This window comes from Mustela putorius, unplaced genomic scaffold (genome assembly GCF_011764305.1).
Source record: "Mustela putorius furo isolate JIRA1106 unplaced genomic scaffold, ASM1176430v1.1 tig00003942_pilon_pilon_pilon, whole genome shotgun sequence".
Lineage (NCBI taxonomy): Eukaryota > Metazoa > Chordata > Mammalia > Carnivora > Mustelidae > Mustela > Mustela putorius.
Window position 1 is genome coordinate 3,198,169 of NW_025422087.1, and position 26,012 is coordinate 3,224,180.

A 26,012-nucleotide genomic window follows, 5' to 3' on the forward strand; every position below is an offset into this window, starting at 1 on the left:
TTACTTATTTGACAAAGCGAGAGATCACAAATAGGCAGAGAAGCAGGCAGAGAGAGAGAGGAGGAAGCAGGCTCCCCACTGAGCAGAGAGCCCGATGCAAGGGTCGATCCCAGGATCCTGGGATCATGACCTGAGATGAAGGCAGAGGCTTTAACTCACTGAGCCACCCAGGCGCCCCAAAAGTAATTTTTTTAAAGAAAATAAAATATAGCTGAAATGATTCTCTCCAAATTCAGGAAGGAGGAGGAGGGAAGAGGCAAAAAGAGGGACATGGAGAAAAGAGGGAGAAAGAGAAGCAAAGATTTAAAGGGAAAAGAAGAGGAAGAGTTTGGGGGAATACTCAGAAGGTAACAGAACACAAGACGGTGTGGACAGAAAGCAGCCAGAGGAATGCTCAGAGGTACGAGACCCTTGAAATGTCCCAGAACAGGGCTGAGAGACGATGATAGAAAGAAGGCAAAATTGAGGTAGAAACCATGGTTTGAGGCAGGCTTCACGGCCCTCCCATCATAGCCCTGTGGGTCTGGGATTAGCATGGGAAGCGGTGGGGGGGGGGAGGCAGAAGGTGTACCAGGATCCCAGCACACTGTGTTTGAAGTCCTGCGTACCCAGGGTCAAATGCCCACACACAGGACACAGCTTGGACAAACTGGACTGCCCAAGGAAAGACTGACGCTGTAGACCTCGCTTTGACTTCCTATCTGGAAGTCTCAGGGGACTCTGGACCTCCTGGAAGGGCTGCAGTAAGGGATCTCAGGCATTCCCCTATAATTCACCCAGAGTTGCTGAAATGAAAATTCTAGGTGGTTCCGACAGAGAAGAGGGTGGTTGTGGATAGTGGGCGATACAGACTGTAAGGGATACAAGTTGAAATAAGAAAAAGAAAAGCACATCCCATTTCCAAAATTATCTTGTTGCTGTTAGTTTCTCCTTCAAAGGGGGCTTACCGACTTAAATTCCAGAAATTCCATTCCTTTGGCAACTTGATATGCAAAGCAAAGAAGGTCCTCAAATGTCAGCACGTTCAAGTCTTCTTCTTCCTCCAGCCTTTTTTGGTTTTCATATTCAATTTCATCTGTAAAACAAAACTGGTCCTCATGCTTGCCCCAAGTTTAAGAAGTTGCCCCATTACATCTCTATGGGGACATTATCAAAGCCACAGTGAGGAGGAGCGCCCAGACTACAAAGGAAGCTCCCACTGCATTTTCCCAGTAGCACTGGGGCTAACCTGTTTACGCTAAACCTGTGGGGCCTCCGAGGGGCCAGCCAAAGGTTTCTTTTGGTTAGAAGGGTAACCTGTCCAGCTGCTTTTATACAGATGGCCCCTGATCAGTCAGGAGCTTCTGATCCTCCTCTTTTGTGCAAGGTAGTTTTGTCATGTGGGAAAGAATTAACATTGCGCCACCACATTTCACGAACAGCACTGGGCACTTAACTATACTTCCATTTAATCCTTCCAATGGTACTATGACGAAAGTACTATTAGGCCCATTTTACAGATGACAAAACTGTGGCTCAGATGATTACATAAATTGTCCAAAGTCTTCCAGCCAGAAAGTGAGGGAACCCAAGGTTAACCCAACTTCTGTCTGATTCTAGAACTCATCTTTTTTCCACATGTCAGTAATCAGTGGCTCTGATTAATGTATTATTTTAAAAAGAACAACCTGACCAAATAACATAGCTCTCTGTGTTTATTAGTTGCTCGCTGACATCAAACCCACAATATATAAACTGTTGGCTTTTCACTACCTTTAAAGCAAATATACATTAATAAACCCTACGGGTGACATTAGCAAATAAAAGCATTTCTTGCATTGACACTTTTTAAAAACTAACCGAATTTCCATACCTGTTTCTATTTAAAGGTGCTACTAATTAGGATAAAATATTACCTTCAGATTGGAATGAATTCCCATTGAATCCTGAGATATGATCCGAGTCCTGGTGTAACTGAACTTCTCTTGAACCAGGCATACTATAAAAAAAATTATTTTGTTATTTATGTTCTTCTTCTAAATAGAAATTTTATTTAAAAAAAACACAGTTCATCAAAAAAGTTGAATTCTAGTTATAAATGGGCTTTGAGATTAAAAGCACAGTATCCACTTGTCCATTTTTTTGTGTATATGGACATTAAAAACGTGTGGAATCGAGCTTGCCAAGTCTAATGAGAGGAGTGATCCCATTATCTGTACAGGGTCCCAGAGTTCAAACAGGACCTCACTCTGTCCTTGCCACAACTCAACAAGCTGGGTGTCAGAATCACATTTTATAAAAGACTTGGTGAGATAAAGGTTTGCTGAACCTTTATGTTCAGCAAGATGTACAGTTAGGACTCAAGTACCTCTTCTGTTTCTAAAAGCCCACTTTCCCTATGAAAGTTCCTGTAATACAGTTCTTCTTATAAAGACCTGTGTGTTTTTTTTTTTTTTAAGATTTTATTTATTTATTTGACAGAGAGAGACACAGCGAGAGAGGGAATACAAGCAGGGGCAGAGGGAAAAGGAGAAGCAGGCTTCTCACTGAGCAGGGAGCCCAGTGTGGGGCTCTATCCCAGGACTCTGGGATCATGACCTGAGCCGAAGGCAGACACTTAATGACTAAGCCACCCAGGCACTCCAAGACCTGTGTTTTATCATCCCTCTTTTCTCAGGTTTTGTAAATAAAGCACATTTCCTTTTCCCATGAAATTAATAAAGTGATAACAAAACTCTCCTTTGTGGTGAATAACATAAAATCCTTCACTGAGGAATTCTGCATTATATACAATGATTCCATTTATTCCAGCATACAAATTCACCCCGACTTATAATTTTCCCTATCTCTGGCAAATGGCTTTATGCTTGCAGACCACAAATATTCCTAAGTCACTTCAGTGTAGTTAATACCCCAATGACTAGAATGAATCAAAGACCCTGTTGACCAGCGTTAGCTATTGCTAACCATGGAATGCTGATCTCACCATCTGACTCATTAAGAGACTCTATTCTAGAATACAGATGACATTGCAGAATTTTCTCAGTTTTAAAACATGAACTGAGAAACAAGTGTGAAAGATAAGACCGGTGTGACATGAATTCGTTTCGGGCAACCACACAAAGACATCCAACGGGGATCTCCAAGGGGTCTCCCAGCTTCAAGATGTAACATCCTGTCTGGGGCACCTGGGTGGCTCAGTGGGTTAAAGCCTCTGCCTTTGGCTCGGGTCATGATCCCAGGGTCCTGGGATCGAGCCCCATATCGGGCTCTCTACCCAGCGGGAGCCTGCTTCCTTTCCTCTCTCTCTGACTGCCTCTCAGCCTACTTGTGATCTCTGTCTGTCAAATAAATAAATAAAATATTAAAAAAAAAAAAGATGTAACATCTTGTCTTAAAAGACTCAGTGTCTTAAGAGGCCAAAGTCCTACGCTGAAACCTACACACCAGGAAAAGGGAGAGCTTTCACGTGTGTGGAGGAAATAGGATGACACTGTGGATTAAGGAACATAGAGACAAATTGACACTGACAGAACATAGAGACGAATGTTACCACTACTCAATTTCGTCCCCATCACATTATGTCAATTAATCCATTCTAATTTTCAAAGATCCAATGTGTGAGTTCAGAGCTCTTTTGTACCAACCTCCCAAGACCTGCACTACTCTCTGTGAATATGTCATGGGAAAGTGTTCATTCTACCAATTCCTGTGCGTCATCCAGGAGAGCTGAAGGACTGAAGAATGTACTCTCCCCAAAACTGAATATGTGGCCAGAGTGTGATTCAGGCACAGGTGGATGGAGACAGCTACAGCCTTTGTACCACAGGAAAGCGAAAGTCTCGTTGTTCCAGATCAGCAGAGAAGCTAAAACAAAGACAAGTGACCTTTCTAGATCTTAGAACCCATAGACCACAGGAGGTTGGACTCTGGCCTTCGGAGACTGCCCAGTGCGGGGTGTTTAACCATCACACTGGGCCTGTGTTCTGTGACATAACATTGTGAAATCCTGACCCACTTCTCTTACCTGGAACTTGGGTGTGATTGGAAAGTGGGGTAAAAACTGAAATTGTGTTCCTTGAAAATCTCCGTCCATGTCCTGTGGAATTTTTCTCTTTTATTTCTTAGATAGTTGAGAAGATCACCATAGCAACAATATTCAAAAATCAAGTAAATTGGTCCTGAAATAGAATTTTCATCATAGGCATACAAATTCCAAATATTTCCTTCAGATGTCTGTGTGGCAGCCAGCATCACCTAGGAGAGCCCTGTGCTCCCTGACTTGGGGAGAGTACAACATTTTCTGACTATCTCTTGTACTTGAAACTCAATTTTGGCTTTTGGCTCTAACTCCTTTGGAAAGCGGGATCTTCCTGCCTTCCATGTGGGCCCTTGCTGTCCATCGCCTCACCAATAACCAGTGGCCACGTGGATTCTCCAGTTTGCAACGGGGCATGATATGCCAGCAGCGTTGTGAGCACTTGGCAAATCTACGCGGCTCTGTTGTTCGCCTGAGGAGGGAGATACAGGCCACGGGTTCGCTCCTAGATGTGTTCGCTCTCGTTCTCTTTCGTTTAGTCCCCGTCCCAGGAGGAACGAGCTGGGAGCGCATCTTTCCGGGATTTCTAGGCGGAAGTGAATCAGAGCGCATGCGCCACTGCATGCTGGGAAAACGAGGGCTGGCGATCCGCCCTCGTTGTCCCTTATTTGAAGCCGACCCAGCTGGGCAGCGGCCAAGCTCTGCGGCCATTCTCCCCACTGCAAGGAGGCCAGCTTCACAGCCTGGGGAGAAGCTCCACCAGAGCAGGTAGAATGAGAGTCCACAAAATGCGCCAGCAGGGCTGCTGTTGTTTTTAAGGAGGTTAGAATTACGCGGCCGGGCCTGGTGCGCGGAGGCATTCTCTACACGGACGCATCCGCTCTCAGAGCGCTCACTGTCTAACTCCGCTCCGGTTCGAGGGCCCGTACGAAGACGGGGGAAAGAGGAAAAGTTGAGAACAAATGTCCTCTTTGTCTTCAGGCTAAAATATTTTTGATGAGAGGCTTTTAGTAGGAATTGATTACCTGACAGTGTGCATGCCCCCAGCAGATTGACGATATTCTCGTGGTTTCCCAGGTGAGTCATCATTTTGAGTTCAGACATGAGAGCCTCTCTTTCGGAACTGTCTGCTTTTTCTGTCGATGGAAGAGCATGAAAAAATATAAAACTAAAGTAAGAGAGGCATTTTAGATCATTTAATAAATGAAAACTTTCTTCAGTTATTTGCATGAAAATTTTAAAATGTGTAAAATAATACATGAATTTTGAATAAAACTATCTTGTGTTTAAGACAGAATTTCAAAGATTGCAATATAAAAGTTTGGTCTGATAATGTGCCTTTCTGCTGGACGTTCCTCTACTTACCCAAATAAAAATCAGTAGAGTTGACCCTCAAAAAACAAAATAAAACAAAATGCATGATTTTCCTCTATGGTAGAAGTTAGTAAATATACTGAAGGGAGAAACATAACTTTCTTTTTGACTCTTGATTTGTTGGACACAGAGAGACAAGATAGGAATGTTAAGCAAGGTTGGCTCCAGCTTGTGGTCTTCAGGTCTAAAACCTTAAATTTGTCAGTGGGTCCAGTGGTGAGAAGGTCAAAGAGACCAATTCCCTCCAACCAAGTTCTCAAGAGACTCATTGATTGATCATGAGAAATATAACTGGCAAATAGGCTAGAATGTATCCGTTGGCCAATGCATTCTCTCCCTGAAGATAAGTCTAGATAGTTTGGTAAATTGTACTCATAATCTTGCTTAGAAGCATATCATGAGGGTAGTTATTGATAAACTCAAAGGTCTCATGTCACTGAGAGTGAGGTGACCAGGTGCTTGGGGAACTCCTGCCCAAGAAGAGGGTACTAGAGCCCTAGAGGTAAGGGCAGGGTCGTTGGACTTTCCTCTCCACACACCAGGCACCTACTCCTCTGTTAATGTCTTCTTTCTCATAGACATAGTAACTGAAATTTTGATTTGATATTCCGAGGTGTCATTATTTTATCTTGGAAGACACCTAGCCTTTATGCTAACTTTTTCAGATCACTGAGGCCATTGATTTTCATTTAGTGAGTTCTTGGGGATATCCTTACTACCAACATCTTGGCATGGGAGTGAGATTCTTCACTGTGAGCACTATGACCTACCAGTATGGGTCATGTCTTCTGCTGTTTCATGTTTTATAGGGGTCCATGGCTTGTTCCTCTCAACTAAAGTGGTATATTTTACGGTGTGCTTAACTTTTTCAAAGCACTGTCATTACCCGACTTTCGTTTAGTCTTATCCATTTGTTTACTGAACTAGTGTTTATTGAATGCCTACAGTGTATGAGGCAACGTGCGAAGCAATGGAGGAATGAAAGACAAGACACAGCCCCTGTCTTCCTGGAGTTTAGGTCTCCTGGAAAAGGAAGATGAGTAAATAAACAATTATAACAGTGTGATAAATACAAAGTGGCAAATGAATGGGGGGGTGCTGTGGGGTCACACAAGAGGGATACCTAACCTAGCCGTGGAGAGGTTTGGAAGGGGACGCCAAGTGCCTGTTGCTGAGATGTGAGGAAAAATAAGAGTTAACCAGGTGAATTTACAGTGGGGAGGGAGGGGGAATATTTCATACTGAAGTAATAGATTGGGCAAAGATCAAAATACAGAAAACACAATAAACAGATCCAACCCTTGCCCTCATGAGACTTACAGACTAATATGGCAGATGAGACATTAATGGGATAATTAAGCAAATAATAAATTGCATGGAAAAGAAGTCTGCAGAAAGCTAACAGAGCATAGGGCATGGAACTTGATCTCTTCTGCGGTGTGAGAGAAGGCTTCCCTGAGGAAGTGATATTTCTGCTGAGATCTAGAAGAGGAGTGGGAGAGGACTACGTGAAAGGGGAAGGGTGAGCAGAGGGATCCGCCTGTACAAAAGCCCTGGGAAGGGAGGGAGCATGGAGCTCTGGAGGAACTGAAAGAAGGCCAGTGTGCTCCTGTGCTGAGGGCGAGGTGGGGAGGTGGGCAGCCAGATCTGCAGGGCTGTGTAGACTAGTTCAGGAGTAATTAAAAGCACCTGGCAACATGAAGTAGGAAAGTGATTGGAGAAGATGGGTTCAAGGAACACCAAGCAGGGAACCTGAAGGGATGGCTTTATAGGGTGCTAGAATGAAAATGGTTTCTGGTTTGCCTGACTGTGGGAGATGTGGCTAGTCACTAGTACTTATAACCAGTCACAGACCAGGAGCGTTGGTGGAGGGCCAGGGCTGGAGGAGTTCAGTCTGAATTATAGACACCTTTGAGACACCCAAGCACTTGGACAAAACCTCGGGCTCAGAAGGGAGGCATGATTGTGAGAATGTGGGATGAAGTCAGGTTGTCTTTGACCTAGCCTGTGGAGAGCATCCTTCCCTAAGGAGGCCCAGGAGAAAGCCTTCTGGAGCCCCACCCAGAAAACTGGGTAGAAGAGGAGGAGCCAGCAAAGGATGGTGAAGTAGGGGGAGAGGGAGGAGGAAACCAGAAGAATATGGTGACATGGAAACCAATCGAAGAAAGCATTTAAAGGAGAGAGCAGTCAGTTGTGCCAATTTATGCTGAAAATTCAAGCAGCATGAAGACTGAAAGATGTTCATTAGACTTAGTTTGTTGGAAATTGCTGATCACCTCAGCAGAAGCTGACTGGGGCTCTGGCTGGGGGAACAATGCTAAGGGGAGGGATGGTGGTGGAGGCCAGGTGGGAGGGCATGAAGCCACGAGTGGGAAGTGAGAATACAGAGGGCTTCAACTTGTTCTTCTACCCAGAGTGTGTGTCAAAATGTGAGAAACAACATCTGCCTGTAGTAAAAGTACCCCCTAATACTGAAGCCGAAAACACTAAAAAAAAAAACAGAAGAGGAAGAAGAGGCGGAGTTTTGCGTTTGCGACTTGTGTTTTATATTCACAACTTGGTTGACTCGAATCCCAACTCAGTCCCCTTTAAGCCTTGAAGAATGGCAGCCATAGCCATAAAAATGATGGAAAAGAGTAGATGAGGCGGTGGGAAACCATGCCTCCCATTTTTGTGCATGGTGTGGACATCATTCCACTTGTACTTTTTTTTTTTAAGATTTTATTTATTTATTTGAGAGAGAGAGAGACAGGGATGGTGACAGAGAGCACAAGCAGGGAGGAGAGGGAGAATCAGGCTCCCCGCTGAGCAGGGAGCCCCACACAGGTCTCAATCCCAGGACCCTGGAATCACAACCCGAGCCAAAGCAGACCCTTAACCGACTGAGTCACCCAGGCATCCCACTTTACTGTACCTTTCAGCATTTTGACTGCCACCTGGATTGAGACTCCTGTTTTACTAATTCCATAAGCTGTTGCATTCATCACTTTTCCGAAAGCACCTGATCCCAATACCTTCCCTGTAAGACAAATGGTCAGTGAGGGCATGTTAGAGATTTTCCAACAGAAAGGAAATGCTACAGAAACACTCGGACCGATCGGTTCTTACCGAATTCTAAATTTTCTCTTGGAAACTCCCATTTGATATCATATTCATATTCTCTGAAATCAACGTAGAAGTACTCATTATCCAAAGAGCCGGTCACCTGCACCATTTGCAGCTGGCTTTCATACCTGAATTGCTTCAGAGATGAAATAATGGGTCCATGAGCAATGGGCAGTCCCTCAGAAATGGGAAACAGGGAGGAATTTTTACGTTTGCTTTTACCTTTTTGTACTTGTGACAAATCAGCATGGTCAGAATAGCGATAAAGGGAAGACACAGCCCGACTGTTGCATAGAAGGAGATGTTGTCTTGGATGAAAGGGAAGGGCCCTGCAAGGCAAGAGTGTCACCGAGCAATGAACCTGTGTACCTGGTGGTTGGACTAGAATCTCATTATCATCTCTCACCTCCTGTTTGAGGAACCATCATTTGCAGTCCTCGTAAGCACTTGACAAATACTCCTCTCCCCCCCAGAAAATCAGGCAATGTTCATCTAAAGGCCAAGTTCCCTTCCTAGAAAATTGTGACTGACTTTGACCCCGTTTTTACAAATCACTTACTAGGGTTATACAGATGACATCGAATTAAACCCATGGGATATATAAGTCAGATTAAAAAAATGAAAGAAGTCTGTGCTCTCCCAATAAAGGTATCCTATGAATATGGGAAGTTGGTCGTGTAGGTGGGCATGTTTCAGACTTGTTTAAGTTTGGAGGGTTCTAAAAAAAACAAAAGTATAAAAAAGCAGGCTAAAGGAACAGAGGGAGATGAACCAAGAGGGAAAATGGAAGGGACCCCAAATTACTAAATCAGTTTCTCTCAAGTTGGATCTTTCAGTAGATACTTCCTGTTCTCGGGGTTTATGGTTCTGCCTCCATCACTGTAATGTGTGAGTCACACTCACGTAAGCAGAAACCATTCTGTCCCTGAATTACAAAATGGCAGAGGTTCAGTGGGGATTCTTGCCTGACTCAAAAACCCTTCTTGTCACACACCGAACCTAGGTGTTCTGGTGAAATTCCCCAAATAAAAGCCAATGACAGGGACAGCCTTCTAGTGGGGAATTCCTGGAGGTGGTGTATTATGGTGGTGACTACTGTATACCTGGCGAGTTTAGGAGGATTGTTTCACAGGATGTGCCAAGAGAATTGTAGGCACAGCACTTCACCAGGAATCCCTTCACGGCCTCACTCATGTTAAGGGTGCTGCTTGATAGCCACTGTCCAAACACTTTTCTGTTAGCCTTTTTATTCCAGATTCCTTCTGTGATCTCCTCTGTGCAGCTGAAAAGAAATGGCCGACAGAGAAATCAGGCAGGTGAGGCTGTGGTCAGATTAGAAGTTAGGGTTGGTCTCGGGAGCTTGGAAAGGGATTTCGCTGTTCTAAGTTATCAGAAATGCTCTGTGCCCTTTGAAAATTATGGTTGACTCAGAAGGTAAACATTTTAAATACTTCACCATTTCTTCTTAAAGGTATTCATGAGAGAGAGTCGATATGTCAGAGAGAGTAAGAGTTCTATGTTCTTCCAACACAAGAGACACCAATGTCCTGCTTACTTGGGAGACTTATCTGAACACTTCTTCCAAGTCCAAGATGGTAATGGGTAGCCATCAGAAGAACACGAAGCCTGACTTGCTGATGTCTTGGCTAGCACCTGAGGTTTCCCTGTAGAGAATAACACCTAAATTAAGCTCCTGTGGTATGGGACTTTCCAGAAATGGCTTCAGCGTTCACTTTATCGAGGCTGCCCATCTATTCCAAGCTGTTTGTGCCTCAGCAAGGGTGTCTCATATGCAGGATGACTCAAGTCCTCTGGTTATTCCCTTTTTGCCCCTTGTATGGAATTTTCTATCCAGGCAGCCCTACCACCCATCTGCAAAATACCCCTTTTCCACAGCCAGGCCCCTCCTGTAGAGAGTCAAGGCACGCTACTCTATAACCTTGAAGAATCAAAATGATTCTGAGCTTCAGAGAAACCCTTACCAAAGTCCAAGGAAATGTACTCTCAGCTTTTTATATTGCCTTCTTCCAAAGAAACAGAAATTACTAAGACAAACCAATGGAAGATATCATGACTTTTAGCTGTTCCTTAACATGACCTTTCAAGATACCAAAGCCAATGAGGCACTTCACCAAAGCATGTTCAGACAGGACATGGAAGCATTATCTTAGCTTCAAGGGATGAACACAGAAAGAGATAAACGGTATTTATCTATCTATATATGGATATATAGATCTATATATAAACAACAAAGCCATAGGGACGTCTGGGTGGCTTAAGGGGTTAAGCCTCTGCCTTCAACTCAGGTCATGATCTCAGGGTCCTGGGATTGAGCCCCACCTCGGGCTCTCTGCTCAGTGGGAAGCCTGCTTCTCCCTTTCCCACTCCCCCTGCTTGTGTTCCCTTTCTCTCTCTCTGTCAAATAAATAAATAAAATCTTTTAAAAAATAAATAAAGCCAGTAGATTTGAAGTAAAATTTCAACATATTTCAGCATATAAAAATAACATAGTATCCCTTCTAAGCCATTACTTAGCTCTTTCTGGTCATAGTTGATATATAATGAAGGAGTTATGAAAAGAAAATGAGATTTCTTGATAATTTAACTTACTTCTTATGTTCAGCGTGAACATTTTTGTGAATTCAGCATCATCATTTTCTGCATGGAATATATATTCTCCCGGCTGGTGTTTATGGTTGCAAAACTTAGATATGCTGTTTGAAAAAGAATTAAAGATCCACTTAGCCAGATCTTTATAGGAGATGCTGAAATGAACGTCATTATGCTTAGGAGTTTTCCTTGAGACTCTGACCCCTTAAAGTCCAGTGGACAAGGAGGAGTCTGTGTGCTAGGCCCTTGCTAATCTAAGTGTGGTGTGGTCCACAGCAGGTAACATCAGCATTGGTATTATCTAGGAGCTTGTCTGAAATACAGAATTTCAGGTCCCACCCCAAACCTACCGACTCAGAGTCTGCCTTTTAAGATGATCTCCACATGATTCATATGCACGTTTAAGGCTGAGAAGCCCTCCTCTAGACTGGGGTTCCTAAGAGAGATAAAAATGTTCCTGCCCCTACTGTTCTATACCTTCTGGACTAGTCTGACTTCCCAGACATTTGGAAAAACCTCTATAGGGAGAGGAGCCCATAACCCCCTGCTTCCTAAAAGGATGGCTCTCTGACATTGGTCCGAGGTAGGACCTATAATCAATCCTTGACTTCAAGAGCAATTAACAATGACAAGGTCTCAAATCCACTGAGTTTGTACAGAAACCTGTAGGTGTTTTCAGGCTCCAGTATTTACTTGGAGTGTTCATTAACCACTCAGTACATTTGGACACGGACAACTTAGTATTGGAGATTAGCCACCATGCCTGCTAGGAATCTAGGATGCTGAATGTTGTAGCCGGATATTATATACTATAGGGGAGATAGGGGATCAAAGAGCTTTTGAATATGCCTTTATGCATTGAAGAAATTGAAAAAAATTTCCCTTAAAACAGAATGAGAGAATGTAAGGCTTGTTCAGAAGATATATAATTAGGCTACCTCTATATAACCTACCAACAGTAAACAAAACAAAACAAAACAAAACAACAACAAAAAATATATATATATATATGAGAAACATATTGCCATATTGCCAGGGTAGATGTGTAAACAGGAGAACACAGGGTGTGGAAACCAGACTTAAACTAGGAGCTATGGAGAATGCAGACTATAAAATATGGCTTCTGTCCTCAAAAATATCATCATCCAGGTGGGTGGATAAAACCTCCAGAGGTAAGAATTAAACTAAAAGCCAATAGAGGATTAAAGAAGGTGGAGGATGCCAATATAGATGAGAAACGTTCAGAGGTATGCACAGAAGCGGGACCCGAGCTAGCTCTTTGTGGATGGGTTGAGTTTAAGGAGAGGGCAAAAGCAAAGCATCCAAGGGGGGAGGCAGTGGCATTCCCAATGCCATGAGACAGGCACTGGTGTGGCCACTGGGAGAGGAGCAGGGAAGCACAAGTCGAGATGTGGGAGAAAAGACTGAATGGGTATTGTGGGACCAAGTGATCAGGGGTCCATGAAAAACAAGCCTCATTATTTAAACCTCATGGGGAAATCAGGAAGATGCTGTGGATTCTTGAGCAGGAACGGAACACCATGAACAGTACTGTAGTTTAGATTGATGGCAGGAGAGAGATCTGGAGGCAGTTGCAGTAACATAGGAATTAATGAATTATTCATTCATTCATTGTATTACCAATGGTAGAATCTACTTATTGGAGGAATCGGGGATACAACAGTGAGGTACAAGAGGTAAGTTTCTGTTCTCACAGCATTTTCACATTGGTAGTGAAGGTAGACCAGTGATTCCAGTAGAGTGGGAAGTCCAATGAGAGCAGAAGTAAAAGTTCAGATTTGAGAATTCAGAGCACGCAAAAACGAGTGCTATCGAAGGCAGGGAAAATGGGAAAGGATTGGAAAGAGCAAACCCAAGAGGCACCAGGAAAAACAAATACAACTAAGCAGGTGCTGTGCTAGGTACAGAAGAGGGAGAGAGCGGAATCCCAGCTGATTCTCAAGACTCAGCAGCCACACCTGGCACCTGACTGATAGAGCAGCTTTGAAGCCCATGTGTATTTGACACCAGTGTTCTGTGCCCTCAACTCCAAAGCTAAAGGATAATTCTGACTCTGTATAGCGATAAGGGAATTCATTTCTCTGGCCTATCAGAGTGAGCATTTAATGAGTTTTTTGTTTGCCCTGTTTGGTTTTTGTTTGTTTGCCCTGTTAACAACAAGAAGGCTGAAGTAGAGGAATTTCTTACCCGACCTACTTGTGGACAACAAGGAAATGGCTGGTGACGTGGAAGTGATGGAAAGATGGGGGAACACACCAGTATAACATTAGGGAGAAAAGTAAATATAGCCACTTGTGACTCCCAGACTTTAGGAAGGCAGAGTATAAGTGGCCCAAGAAGGGAAAGATGCATGCTTCTAAAAGAGAAAATGTTAATTCTCACTGGACACCAAGAGCACCAATCAGCTGGACTGAAGAAACTACCGGTGCAATAAGTGATTATCATGTGGACCAAAGCAAAATGTTTTGTGAACTTTTTTTTAAAATATTTTATTTATTTGACACAGAAAGGGAAATCACAAGTAGGCAGAGAGGCAGGCAGAGAGAGGGGAGAAAGCAGGTTCCCTGTGGAGCAGAGAGCCCAACGTGGGGCTCAATCCCAGGACCCTGGGATCATGACCTGAGCTGAAGGCAGAGGCTTTAACCCATTGAGCCACCCAGATGCCCCTGTTTTGTGAACTTTTTCCTTCCTAAGTCTTTTGTGCTGTCTTAATGGAGAATGATTTGCCATGGGATAGACGAGAGAGCATCTGAAATGTTCTCACTCTTCTGGGTAGGAAATGGGTCACCTACGTAGCCTGATCACAAAACCACATATCCAGATCATTTTCAACTGCTTGGGCCCCAGTTCCACACTTCACTGACAGTTAACCCTAGCAAAAGCAACAACTGGGTCACTGAACCTCCTCTGGGAATTCCAAGGGGAATAACCAACCAGGTGATCTGGAGATACAAAGCTTCCTCTTTCCCCTTAGGGTTTTTCTAGAAATGGCCAGCTGACATGAGATGGGAGATCAGGACATTGGAGTTTACAGTGAAAGAGTATCTTGGTGACATACAACCATGAAAACCACGAGTTTTCTTCTCTGCACAAGCAAAATGAAGGTCCTCTTTACTTTCTGTGTGGTGCCTAGAGGAGACGGGATGAGGAAGGGCTGGGTCTTCCCAGCGGCTCAGGGAGTACTTGTTCTATAAGTGAAGAACGCTTTCTGCAAAGAGCAAGGGATTATTAAAGTCAAATCAGCATGCGGAGAATAATACAGTATCCACTGGGGAAGCTGAGAGCTTCTGAAAGAGGAGAACAAAAAGCTGATGGGAGTGGGGGAGGCTTCCCCCGGCACCGAGTGCTATCTGATCAAGAAACCCACGATTCTACCTCTGCAGAAGGGGGACACGGCCAGGCTGAAGCTGGATCTGATCTGTTCTAACTTCTGTCCCGAGGGAGATAGAGTCAGGAGGTGGGAGGAAGGTGATGATGATTTCATATAATACCATCCTCGTTTTTACCTTGGGGGAGTCAGCAAGCCTGGGGCAACAGAACCATTATGGACTGAATAGCAAAGCATGGCCCATCTCATTAGGAGGCACACTTTATTTTTAAATAACGGAAGAAAATGATTGCATCGCTTGCATTTTTGTTTTCTTACATCCTGGGTTTGGGACTTCTACACTTTTGAAATGAGTTGGCGTCCAGAGCCAGTATAGTGATGTGGTTAAAAACATAGGCTCTGGGGGCACCTGGGTGGCTCAGTGGGCTAAGCCTCTGCTCTTCGGCCCAGGTCATGATCTCAGGGTCCTGGGATGGAGTCCCGCATCGGGCTCTCTGCTCGGCAGGGAGCCTGCTTCCTCCTCTCTCTCTCTGCCTGCTGCTCTGCCTACTTGTGATCTCTCTCCCTCTGTCAAATAAATAAAATCTTAAAAAAAAAAACAAACAAAAACCCAAAACATAGGCTCTGAAGTCAACCGTTTTTGCCAGAATCCCAACTCTGCCATTGCCCAGTGGTGTGACCTTGGGCAAGTCACTTAACCTCTCTGTACCTCCTCATCCTTGAAATGAAGACAGTGGTAGTACTGACCTTGTATGGTTGTGGGAGGAGAACACTGTTACATTTTTAAGTAGTTTTGTGTGACGTATCTATAATGGGGCCCAGCTCACATATTGAACACAACGTATGTGTTTATCATTACTATGAGGCTTATTAACTCCAGTAATCATTTTGAGTAAAAAAGAAATTTAGAAACTTTACTGTAGTGTATACTGTGAGAAAATAACATTAAAACAAAAGAAAGCTGCAAAGAAAAAAAAAACCTAAAGTAAATGTCCATCAACAAGATTCAGTTAAAATAAAATGGTCCAAAAAGCAGAATACAGCCATTAAGATGCTAATGTAGGGGCGCCTGGGGTGGCTCAGTGGGTTAAAGCCTCTGCCTTCGGCTCAGGTCATGATCTCGGGGTCCTGGGATGGAGCCCCGCATTGGGCTCTCTGCTCTGCAGGGAGCCTGCTTTCTCTCCCTGCCTCTCTTGTGATTTCTACTTGTGATTTCTGTCAAATAAATAAATAAAATCTTTTTAAAAAAAAGATGCTAATGTAAATAAGATAAGATGTAATATATTTAGTATCATAGAGAGATGCTCACAATATATTTTAAATAAAAAATCAGGTTACAAATGGCAAAATTAGTGCCATAGTTGTATAAAACCTGTATTTATATGTTTCTATCATGGTGGTTACATAGAAAAAATCTGAAATATAATCTCTGGAGGTAGAGTTATTGATGTTATTTCTATTTTTTTAAAAGGCAGTTTCAGAAAACAGGAGTAAAGGAAGGGTACTAACTTTGTTCCACGTGGGCAAGTAACAGCCTGTTTCCATCTTTCAAAAAATGATATTATGGGCATTAAGCGAGATAATTCACATAAAAGATGTGCACATTGTCTGGTATGTGGTCAGAGTTTAAAGAAGTTTCTTTCGCTCTCAGTGAGCGGGGTCTTGGGGAGGAAAGGACAGGTGCCCCAAACAGCAGCGGCAAAGAGGGACAGGGTTTGCTGGGGGCTCTCGGTGCTTTACTGAACCCACACGACTTCTCCCTCCTTTCAAGATACCTTCAAGGCCCATCTCTTTCCAGAAAAAAAAAAAAAAAAGTCTTCCCAAAGACGCTCAATACACTTCTGCAATTACATATCTTTTATTGACTTGAGAGCCTGCTTTTCTATTAGTCTCTGTGCTTGAGAAGGACAACATCTTATGGCTCAGAAGTCACATGCCCACGCCCCCTGATGTCTCCCCTAAGCGCTCACCTAATGCTCGGTGTGTGCAGAACTCCAGGCTACTGGAGGTGGAAAATGAAATACTCCAGGGAAAAGGAAAACACAGGGATCAGGCAAGCTAAGGAGAGTCTTTCAGAAGGAATCACTAAATAATTCTAACATCTTAAGGTTTGCTTATTTGTTTGAACCACAAAACTGGGAAAGGCTGAGGTAGATTCAGCATTTATAAGGAAGTCTAGAGGGACAGGAAATTATGCAAAGCAACCGATAACTATCCTAGGACCTTTTCTCAAGATGAAGATATCAGGACTGCTAGAGAATTCCAGTGGAATAAAATGTAAACACAGAAAGACAAGCCCTCACACTTGGGGTATGATGTTTGAGGAAGTAAGTAGGAGAAATGAAGCTGTGAAGGTGGGGAAGCTGACAGACTTCCGGCACACGCACGACGACTACACCATAGTCTTTTTTCATGAGGCGGGTTCCTACAGAGGGCCTTCCAGTTATCGCTACAAAAGCTCATGTCACTCTGCTTATAAAGTCACCTGTTGCAACATGATTAAGATACGGTCCTTCACCAACAAATTTCAGTTTGGTTGAACTTTGAATAACAAATTTCAGTTTTGGTTGAACTTTGAATGTAAGTGGTAAGGGAAAGAAAGCTCACTGTATGATTCTTTTAGCTTATTAGTAAATTGGAAACTTTTTAAATAAAAAAAATGATATCCAATATTCAGCTAGCCACCTGTTCTCTCAACTCAGAGCCTGGTGTGGAGAGCAAAAGACATTCAGGGTCCTCACTTGAAGCTATGTTTAGATTTCTCGTTATTCACTTTTTGTTCAGTATTTTGAGCATCTTCTTCAAGAAGAAGGATGATCTGTCTTCCCCTTGTGTTGTGTGTTACATGGCGTATAGGGTGATACAGGATATCAGGCACACCATTATCACTGACAAACCCTGTGTGTCACCCAGTGTCAGTATCACCAACAAACACTGCAGCTCTTCTAGAACTTTTCAGATAAAACAAACTCTTGGGTGTTGGGTATTATGTGAGTGTCTGGTGTGTGGTCCTCGCAGGGCACAGAGGATGCCACTGACTCCTTCTAGCCCAGGCACTGCATCACCACTTCCAGGGATGATGATGAATTAATTAATTCATTCATTAAATACAAGTTGCCTCAATGAGGTATTGTATGAGAGAGAGACATGGTCCTCTAATCAGTGATTCTGTAAAAACTCAAAAGCTTGTGTCAGAAGTCAGCAGCAAAGGAGCAATGAATCGTATCCAAGATGCCCCTTGACCATGAATGTGCCAGTCTAATTCTGGGGGTTGGAGAGAGAGAAAGAGACATTACCTTATTCATTCTTGTAGACCCTCATAGCATCAAGCCCATCGAGAAGATATTTAAAGAATATTTATTGAACTAAAGAGAATTGATTCTCTAGCTCTTTGAATCAGGTTCAGGAGAGAATCCCATAGCACTAAGAGCTTCTCTGACACGGGTCACAATACAAAGAAGGGAGGGAATGTTGATATCACTGATAGTCATCCGAACAGAGGCCTGTGGTGGTCAATTCAACAGAAAGACAGGGGCTGACTCCCCGGCTGCCTACATTCAAAGGTTTGATAATTCAGAATAAGCAGCTTATGATAATGGGGTGATCCCTCTGTGGCAGTGGTTCTCAACCCCAGGCAATTTCTCCAAAGCAAGGACATCTGGCAATGTCCAGAGATGTTTTTGGTTGTCACAGCTGGGGGTAGGGTTTCTACTGACATCCACTGGGTGGAGGCCGGAGATCCTGGTAAAGATCAAACAATGCAAAGGACAGTTACCAGAACAAAGAATTATCCAGCCCAGGATGTCAATAGTTTGCTTTTGAGAAACTCTGATTCAGAAAATGGGTATCAGTCAGCTCACAGGTCAAAGACTGTGTTCTTGATTAACTGCAAAATGAATGCTTTGGACATTAAGAGGTTAGGGCAAGAGAGGACAGAGAGTTCCATGCAAACTCTGCATTACAGTCTTTCTAAAAATGCAAACAAAGATCACTTATAAACTATTTTGGGTTATGAAGAATAGCACAGTAATTGTGAAACAGAGGTGAACCCAGGTTAAAAAAAAACAACTTTTTCTCTTCACCTGGACCAATGTTATCCGATAGAAACAGAATGCAAGCCATACAGGTAATTTAAAATTTTCCAGTTAGCTATGAAAAAGAAAATAATGGGGCACCTGGGTGGCTTAGTCATTATGCGTCTCCCTCAGGTCATGATCCTATGCTCCTGGGATTGAGCCCTGCATCGGGCTCCCTGCTCTGAGGGAAGTCTGCATCTCCCTCTCCCTCTCCCCCCTGCTTGTGCTCCCTCTCTCGCTGTCTCTCTGTCAAATAAAAAAATTAAAAAGTCTTTTAAAAGTAAAAAAATATATATATATATAAAATGATAAATAAAAATAAAATAAAATGTCAAATAAAGAAAAAGAAAAAATAAGTAAAAACTAAACATTGTTTTTATTTAACTGGATATATCTAAAACACTATAATTTAACTTATAATCAGCTTAAAAATTGAGATATTTTACAGTCTTTTTATTTTCCAAACTAAGTCTTCAAAATCTAGTGTGTATTTTACAGTTATGGCACATCTCAGTCGGGACTAGCCCATTTCAAGTACTCAACAGCCATTGTGGCTGGTTAGCTACTGTAGGCAGAACACAGATCTAGACCCTTGACAGGACTCACCAGAGGGAAGGACAACATGTAGAATCTGGGCATTTTTCCCCAGTTGTTGAGCATGGCTAGAATGGGAGCTAGGAATCCATATTTTTAACATTTGCCCAGATGATTCCTACAGAAGTGGTTTACAGACCACACGTCAAGAAATGCTTTATTCTAGACCACTGACATGTTTGAGGGATGACAAGTGTCTTTCAGGCACTCAGAGCCCCGCATGAAATCATGGTACACAGGACTACATTTATGAGATAAGAGGGGTCTAACTCTAGGAAATACCAGAAAAAAAGAGTTGTTTTCTGTTTCCTGTAAGACAATCTTGAATACAGCTGTACAGATCCCCAGGAAAATGGAATTTTCCTTCAGCATTTATTCTTAGGCTATTTCTGCATTGATATTTTTGAAAAGTTAAATCAATACACTTGTAAGTAATGTTTTGCTGTTTTTAATGGGTTTTACTTCCTCAATCATCTGCATACGTGCGGAGGGAGATTCGGCATAATAAAACACAGTACTCTCAAATAGGAAGTAACAATCGAGTGACTCAGAAAATGCCGCAGAACCATATTCAGACTAGTAGGATTCTTTCTGTTGTTTTTTTTTTTTTTTTGTCCAGGGGGTTCTAGATTTGAACTGATTCTAAGACTATCACAATGGCCTCATCTTTGCTTTTTCTCTTCTCATCTTCCATGTCAACTCAGTAATATAAAAACTTGTAATACAGAACCGCTCTTCTGGGGGCGAGAAGTAGGGCTGTGCTATGCCCAGAGAGCCCCTGAACAGTCTGTCGGCTCACCTGGACCCGTCATCAAGCCCACGCTGCTCACAAGGAAATGATTTTCGAGAGAAGGTCCATGTACATCTGATCTGCGGATATGCTTTAAACCTGACAGAAAAACAAAACTCTTCATACTGGTCAATCTCATAGTCTTCACTCGATTTGGAACCATTTATAAATCCCTTTTCTGTTAAAAAAAAAAAGTATGTTTATACATTAGATGGGATTCATATGGACATACATTGAAAAGATAAAATACATTTTTATTCATCAGTTTCACATAAGAAAACTCCAATGTGGCCATGCCGCAGGTCAGAACTGACAGTTGACAAGAAATTCAAGAGTCCTCTCCCTAGTTATAAACCTGGGTTTGTCACCTTCTACAGTCAAGATTCCTCTAAGAATTGGATGTCAGTAATTGAATCCCTCCCCAAATCAACCTCCATATTTTATGGACAATTTCAAGAGATCCAAGAGCTCCCCTAGCCTGGCAAGCCTGTCCATTTCGGGGCAACTGACAGAATTTGGAAGCCCTCTGCTGAGTGAAGACTTCTCTCTCGGTGAGTGACGCGTCCCACAGAAAATCATCTCAGGCTCAAATGAAAGAATCTGGCCAGCAGTATTCACTAGATTTCTTTACGGAGGACTTACTTGTTAGTTTCATAAGAGAATCACTTCATTTTCTAGCATGTCTGAGGCTGCCACCTGATCTAAGATTATTGAAGCGTGGTTATTTTCAAATCCTGCACAGCCCACCCAGTTTCCGTGCATCTAAGCGCTTGTCCCTTCTCTCTGTCCCTGCCTGTCACCTGCAGTTTTCAGAACAAGTATTTATCAGGTGCCAATTTTGCGTCAGGCTCTCTGCCAAGTTCTGGGACCACAGGGGTATAGAAGGGATTATTTCCGTCCTTCTGGAATTTAGTCTGTTGGTAGACAAACATCCACAAACAGATGGTCACATTACAATGACAGTACAAAGACAGTGGCATTCAAGTGAGCACGGTTTAAGTGGAAAAGGAAAGGGGCAGGTAGCTTCTAATTACAAACCGATTCTATTTCAGTTTCATGCTCAGCTTTTTGATGCTACTGTGTCCCGACAGAATTTGCAGTCCGTACCTCACATTCCACACTAAAGCAACTGAAAGGATGGAGAAAGACCGAGAAAGAGCAGCCCGCATTACCTAGGATGGTAACCAGAGCGGATTTACTGGGATGTTCTGAAGAGGAACAAGTGTAATAGCCGGTGTCATTTCTTCCCACTGATGATACAAAAGCAAACAGAATCCGTATCATAGTTCTGTTTGTGGAATAGGTACTCATCTCAAAGGAGCTGCCCTGGATTTTAATAAAACAAGAGTTTGAATTTAATGACTTCAACCCGTACTTTGTAGCCATCTGCAGTTTCAGAATGCAAACTTGTCATCTTACCTCCCCCAGCGCTTTATTTTCTAGCTCCCAGCTGAGTCCGAATCCATGGTTTACGTGAACAGCTTTGCACCTTATCCATAAGGGTTCCCCTACTTTAAGAAATAACTGTGGCGGTGTGGTCTGAGGCGTTTGATTTAGATCTGGAAGGACGAAAACATCCCGAGTGAGAAAACAAGGTGATTTTTCCACCCCCACCCCCCCATTATAGAATACATCCCGAGCGTTCCAGTGACCAAAGATATTTACCATCATCTCAAATGGTACCCACTGCTTGGATAGAAGAATCCTTTAGAAACTGTCTACCCTCGTAAAGAAATTGGTAGATGCATAATCCAAAATATTCTAAGTGGCATAGAGAACTATGGCAGCTCTAAAAGTGAATGATGACCTAAGCAATCACTGTTCAGTGTCGGGTTTTTCCTAAGGAACAGTCACTGAAAAGAGAAGAGCCCCGTCTCATGGTTCCTACCTATTGTGAATAGCTTGGTACACTCCCTGCCCAGCTCGTTTCTTGCACAGCACCTTATGTCTGTTCCAAACAGCTCATAAAGCACGCTTTCCTCCTTTGTAACAACAGCTGCACTCTCCCCTTTACAGCTGCAAGTAGAAAAAAAGAGCTGTCTGACCAAACATGTTTTTTTAAAGTTACAAATGAAAGTGAGGGAGAAAAACAAAGTGAAAGGTTCTAGAGCCTGTTTAAGAGAATGAAATGCATCGGGGCACCAGGGTGGCTCAGTGGGTTAAAGATTCTGTCTTCGGCTCGGGTCATGATCCCAGGATCCTGGGATCGAGTCCCACATAGGGCTCTCTGCTCAGTAGGGAGCCTGCTTCTCCACCTCTTTCTGCCTACTTGTGATCTCTGTCTATCAAACAAATAAAATCTTAAAAAAAAAAAAAAGAGAGAGAGATTGAGAGAGAGAAAGAAATGTGTTGAGAGGTAAACCCAAATCTAAGGTTTCTAGGTAGTTACCCATTATCTCAACCAATTAGAATAACACTAAAAAAAAAAAAAAAAAAAAAAAAAAAGGAATAACACTAAACAGAATTACATACTTTTTTCCTTTTTTTAGCGAGCTCTACCCTCAATATGGGGCTCAAATTCACCACAGGAGATCAAGAGTCCCATACTTTCCCAACTGAGTCAGCCAGGAACGCCAGATTACATACATTTTTATGTAAGCTTAAATTTTGGGGGGTTTGGTGCCTTCTTTTTTTGTTGTTGAGAGAGAAAGAGAGAATGAGTGGAGAAAGAAGAAAGAGGGAAAAAAAGACAAGAGAAAAGGAAAAGCACCATTAGGTTTCAATACAGCACAACAAGGCGGGTATCTTTTCTTTGAAGCCCTAAAGAGGACTGAGGGAGAAGAGAAGAATGTTGCAGAAGTCACCCATCCGCAGAGCTCACAGGGAAGAGGAATGGTGAGACGCAGGAGGGAATTCAGTGGGTCTCAGGACCTGACACGGTACCCCTCACCCCCACCCCTTCACCCCCTCTTCATGCCCTCATCACCACCGTCCACATCTCCACCCTTCCTCAGACCCTTATCCCTCCTCAGCCCCCCACCCTCACCTCCTCATCCCCATTACCATGCCCTCCCACACCCTCCACCCCCTCACCACCCCCACCATGCCCCCACCCTGGTGCCCTCACTGTCACCCCTCAGCCCACCCCCAGACCCCACGCCATCCCATCATCCCCACCCCCACTGTCTTCCCACCCTAACCCTTACCTCCTCATCCCTATCCCATGCCCCTCATGCCCTTAGCATAAGACAGACTTGGATTCCTCCCAGGGAGTTACCCTAACCACTGCCTTTCCAAAAGCAGAAATTGCTTTTGGAGCCTGTGGGTGATTACGTTTCTCCCCCTTACCACTTTAGCTAAATGTATTCTTTTCTTTGTTGACATATTATTCCTTAATGATATTTTTTTTCTTCTTATAAGACAACAGTAATTGAGTTCACTGTAGAAATTCTTGAAAATACAAAAAAACCCAAAGAATTTTACTTGCCCATATTTCTACTACCCTGAGATAACAACTATTATTATTTTGGGGTGCAGACTGTCCATCTCCCCCTGCTCCACCGCTATGCTTATGTTATATATGTATCTACAGGTAATCTCTTTGTCCTCTAAAATTTGTGATCACATTCCTACCATTTGGTAATCTTTTTTTTTTTTTTACTTTTTCTCCTGCTTAGTACCATTTTTCACCAAAATTGCTTAGTAAATTTTTATTAGCTCAAACTGCATGAATTCGCACTTTGTGAGAGCATAGCTATGGCACCTATGAAAAACAAAAGAAAACACACATATGGGACTATCTACAGGCGCCACCCTTGCAATGAGCTCACATGTATTGATTCATTTCATCACTGTAGCGTAAGGCAAGTACTATCCCATTCCCATTCTTCTGATAAGCCAATTGGTACACACAGTGTGATGTCAGCTATATCAGAAAAAGACCAAAAAATAAAGCAAAAATAGCAATTACCTCTATAAATGTCATACCTTTCACTCTGTGCATTGCAGAACACCCATTCCACGGTCGGTTCTGGAATGCTCTCAGATATGCAGACCAGGGCATCCTGATTTTCCATTTTTCTAAAGTAAGGTCTCCTTAATGTATAAAGCAGTGTGTCTAGAGTATCATAAATGAGTAACATTTTAATATTTCAAAACTAATTGTCTTAGCAACCCCCTCAGAAAAAGAATTCTGCACTATTAAGGAAGGTTAAATATTTTATACCATAGCAGCCTCATCTGCTCCCCTCCAAATATGTACAATAATATATCTCCTCCATTCCAATACATTAAATTCAACTCTGGCTGAAATGTCTACTTCAGCATCTGTCCTCTTAGCTAATTTCTTGGGATATTTCATAAACCTACAGACAACTGAAGTTAAGTGGAGTGAGGTCATGTAAAAATACAAATAGTGATTTGCATAGGAACAAGAAAACGAAAAATAACAGCTTAAAGCTCATATAATTAAGCCTCAGTTTTCTTCCCATGATTTATTTTATCTAGAACTAGGCAGAACTATGCTGATAAAAAACACAGAAATACAGTAGGAGAGAGTTAGGATTGGAAGAGAACTGAGAGGTTCGGTTTTAGCTTCCCGTTCTTTTTGGACCATCATACCTCCCCTCTTCCCCCACCCCCATCTTTGGCTCCCACAATGCTTAATGTACAAACTTTCCACTTCTGGGTGGACCCCTCTAGCCACAGGAGTTCACTACCTCCCTGGGTGGATCATTCCATTTATCAACAAACCTTTTCCTTTAAAAGAAAGTTTCCCTGTTCTAAATTCTAATTTCTGATCTTATATTCTGTTTACAAATATTATATATATGCACACAAAAGAATATATGAAGTGTACATTTCAAAGCATAATAATAAACACAAATGCCCACAGACCCGTATCTGACTTAATAACTGGAATATTAATAAATATCTTCAAATCTATTTTATGTTCCCCGCCATCTCAATCCTAGGTAATCTTTATCCTGAATCTTGTGTTTATCATTCCTGTGCTTTTAAAAATATTTCCACCACATAGATGTGTGTCCCCCAACAATCTATTGGTTTGCTTTGTTTGTTTCTGATCTTCAAAACGTGGTATCCCTCAATATGTAGGTTTCCATAACTTCATTTTCTCATCCAGCCTTATGTTGGTGGTTTTGCCTTATGGTTTTCATGTAGCTATATCACATTCATTTTTTTTTTACAGCTATACAGTATTCCTTCGGTGAATATATTACCATTTATTATTTCATTTTCTTGCAATGGACATTTAGCTTTTATCAGTCTGTTGTATTTGCCAACAGTGGTACTATGAACATTCTGTACTGTACTGAGGCAGGTGTGTAAGTTTCTTTAATAATATTCCTAGGAGGAAAACTGCTGGTTTATATGATATGAGCATGTTCCGCTCTACATATAACGATAGTCTGCTTTCCAAAATGGTGGTACTAATTTAACTAACATAGCAGGACATGAAATTTCCTTTTTCTCTGTATACTGACCAAGACTTCTTAATTTTCAACAATCTAGTGGCTATAAAATGGTATCTCAGTGTGGTCTTTTTTTTTTTTTTTAAGATTTTACTTATTTATTTCTCAGAGAGAGCGAGCACAGGCACAAGCAGGGGGAGAAGCAGAGGGAAAGGAAGAAGCAGGTTCTCTGCTGAGCAAGGAGCCTGATGCAGAACTTGATCCCTGGATGCTGAGATCGTGACCTGAGCCGAAGGCAGACGCTTGACAGACTGAGCCCCTCAGGCACCCCTCTCAGTGTGGTCTTAATTTGTTTTTCTCAGTTATTATGTTAATATATTTATTGACCATTTAGTTTTCGTGTTCTGAAAGTGAAACATCTACTCGTCTTTTGTTCATTTTTCTACTGTTTTTTTCTTACTGATTGATAGAAGCTATTTACCTATTACAATTTTTAATCCTTTATTGATTACATGAATTGCACATATCTTTTTTCATTATGTGATGGTTTTTATTCTTTCTTGCAATTTCTGACCATTGATCAGGCCCCACATAGGCCTGATCCTGTGACCCTGAGATCATGACCCAAGCTGAAACCAAAAGTCAGTTACCCAACCAACTGAGCCACCCAGGTGCCCCGCCCTCATCCATGGTTTAACTAGTTAGGCCAGGGTTCCCTGACTCA

General features: G+C 42.5%; 1 protein-coding gene across 2 annotated transcripts in view; it reads right to left on the reverse strand.

Annotated features, from left to right (window-relative positions):
• Positions 1–26,012, reverse strand: part of FLT3 (fms related receptor tyrosine kinase 3) — a 75,710-nt gene that overhangs the window by 15,802 nt on the left and 33,896 nt on the right. For both annotated transcript variants that reach the window (XM_045069605.1, XM_045069604.1), the window contains exons 5-19: positions 23,844–23,973; positions 21,805–21,932; positions 21,336–21,475; positions 21,089–21,242; positions 19,926–20,094; positions 11,108–11,211; positions 10,053–10,161; positions 9,601–9,779; positions 8,720–8,826; positions 8,501–8,633; positions 8,307–8,411; positions 5,044–5,154; positions 4,007–4,160; positions 1,896–1,978; positions 948–1,075 (exon numbers count right to left, since the gene is read on the reverse strand). In XM_045069605.1, coding sequence (XP_044925540.1) covers positions 948–1,075; positions 1,896–1,978; positions 4,007–4,160; positions 5,044–5,154; positions 8,307–8,411; positions 8,501–8,633; positions 8,720–8,826; positions 9,601–9,779; positions 10,053–10,161; positions 11,108–11,211; positions 19,926–20,094; positions 21,089–21,242; positions 21,336–21,475; positions 21,805–21,932; positions 23,844–23,973 — 1,934 coding nt within the window. The remainder of the gene's footprint in view (positions 1–947; positions 1,076–1,895; positions 1,979–4,006; positions 4,161–5,043; positions 5,155–8,306; positions 8,412–8,500; positions 8,634–8,719; positions 8,827–9,600; positions 9,780–10,052; positions 10,162–11,107; positions 11,212–19,925; positions 20,095–21,088; positions 21,243–21,335; positions 21,476–21,804; positions 21,933–23,843; positions 23,974–26,012) is intronic.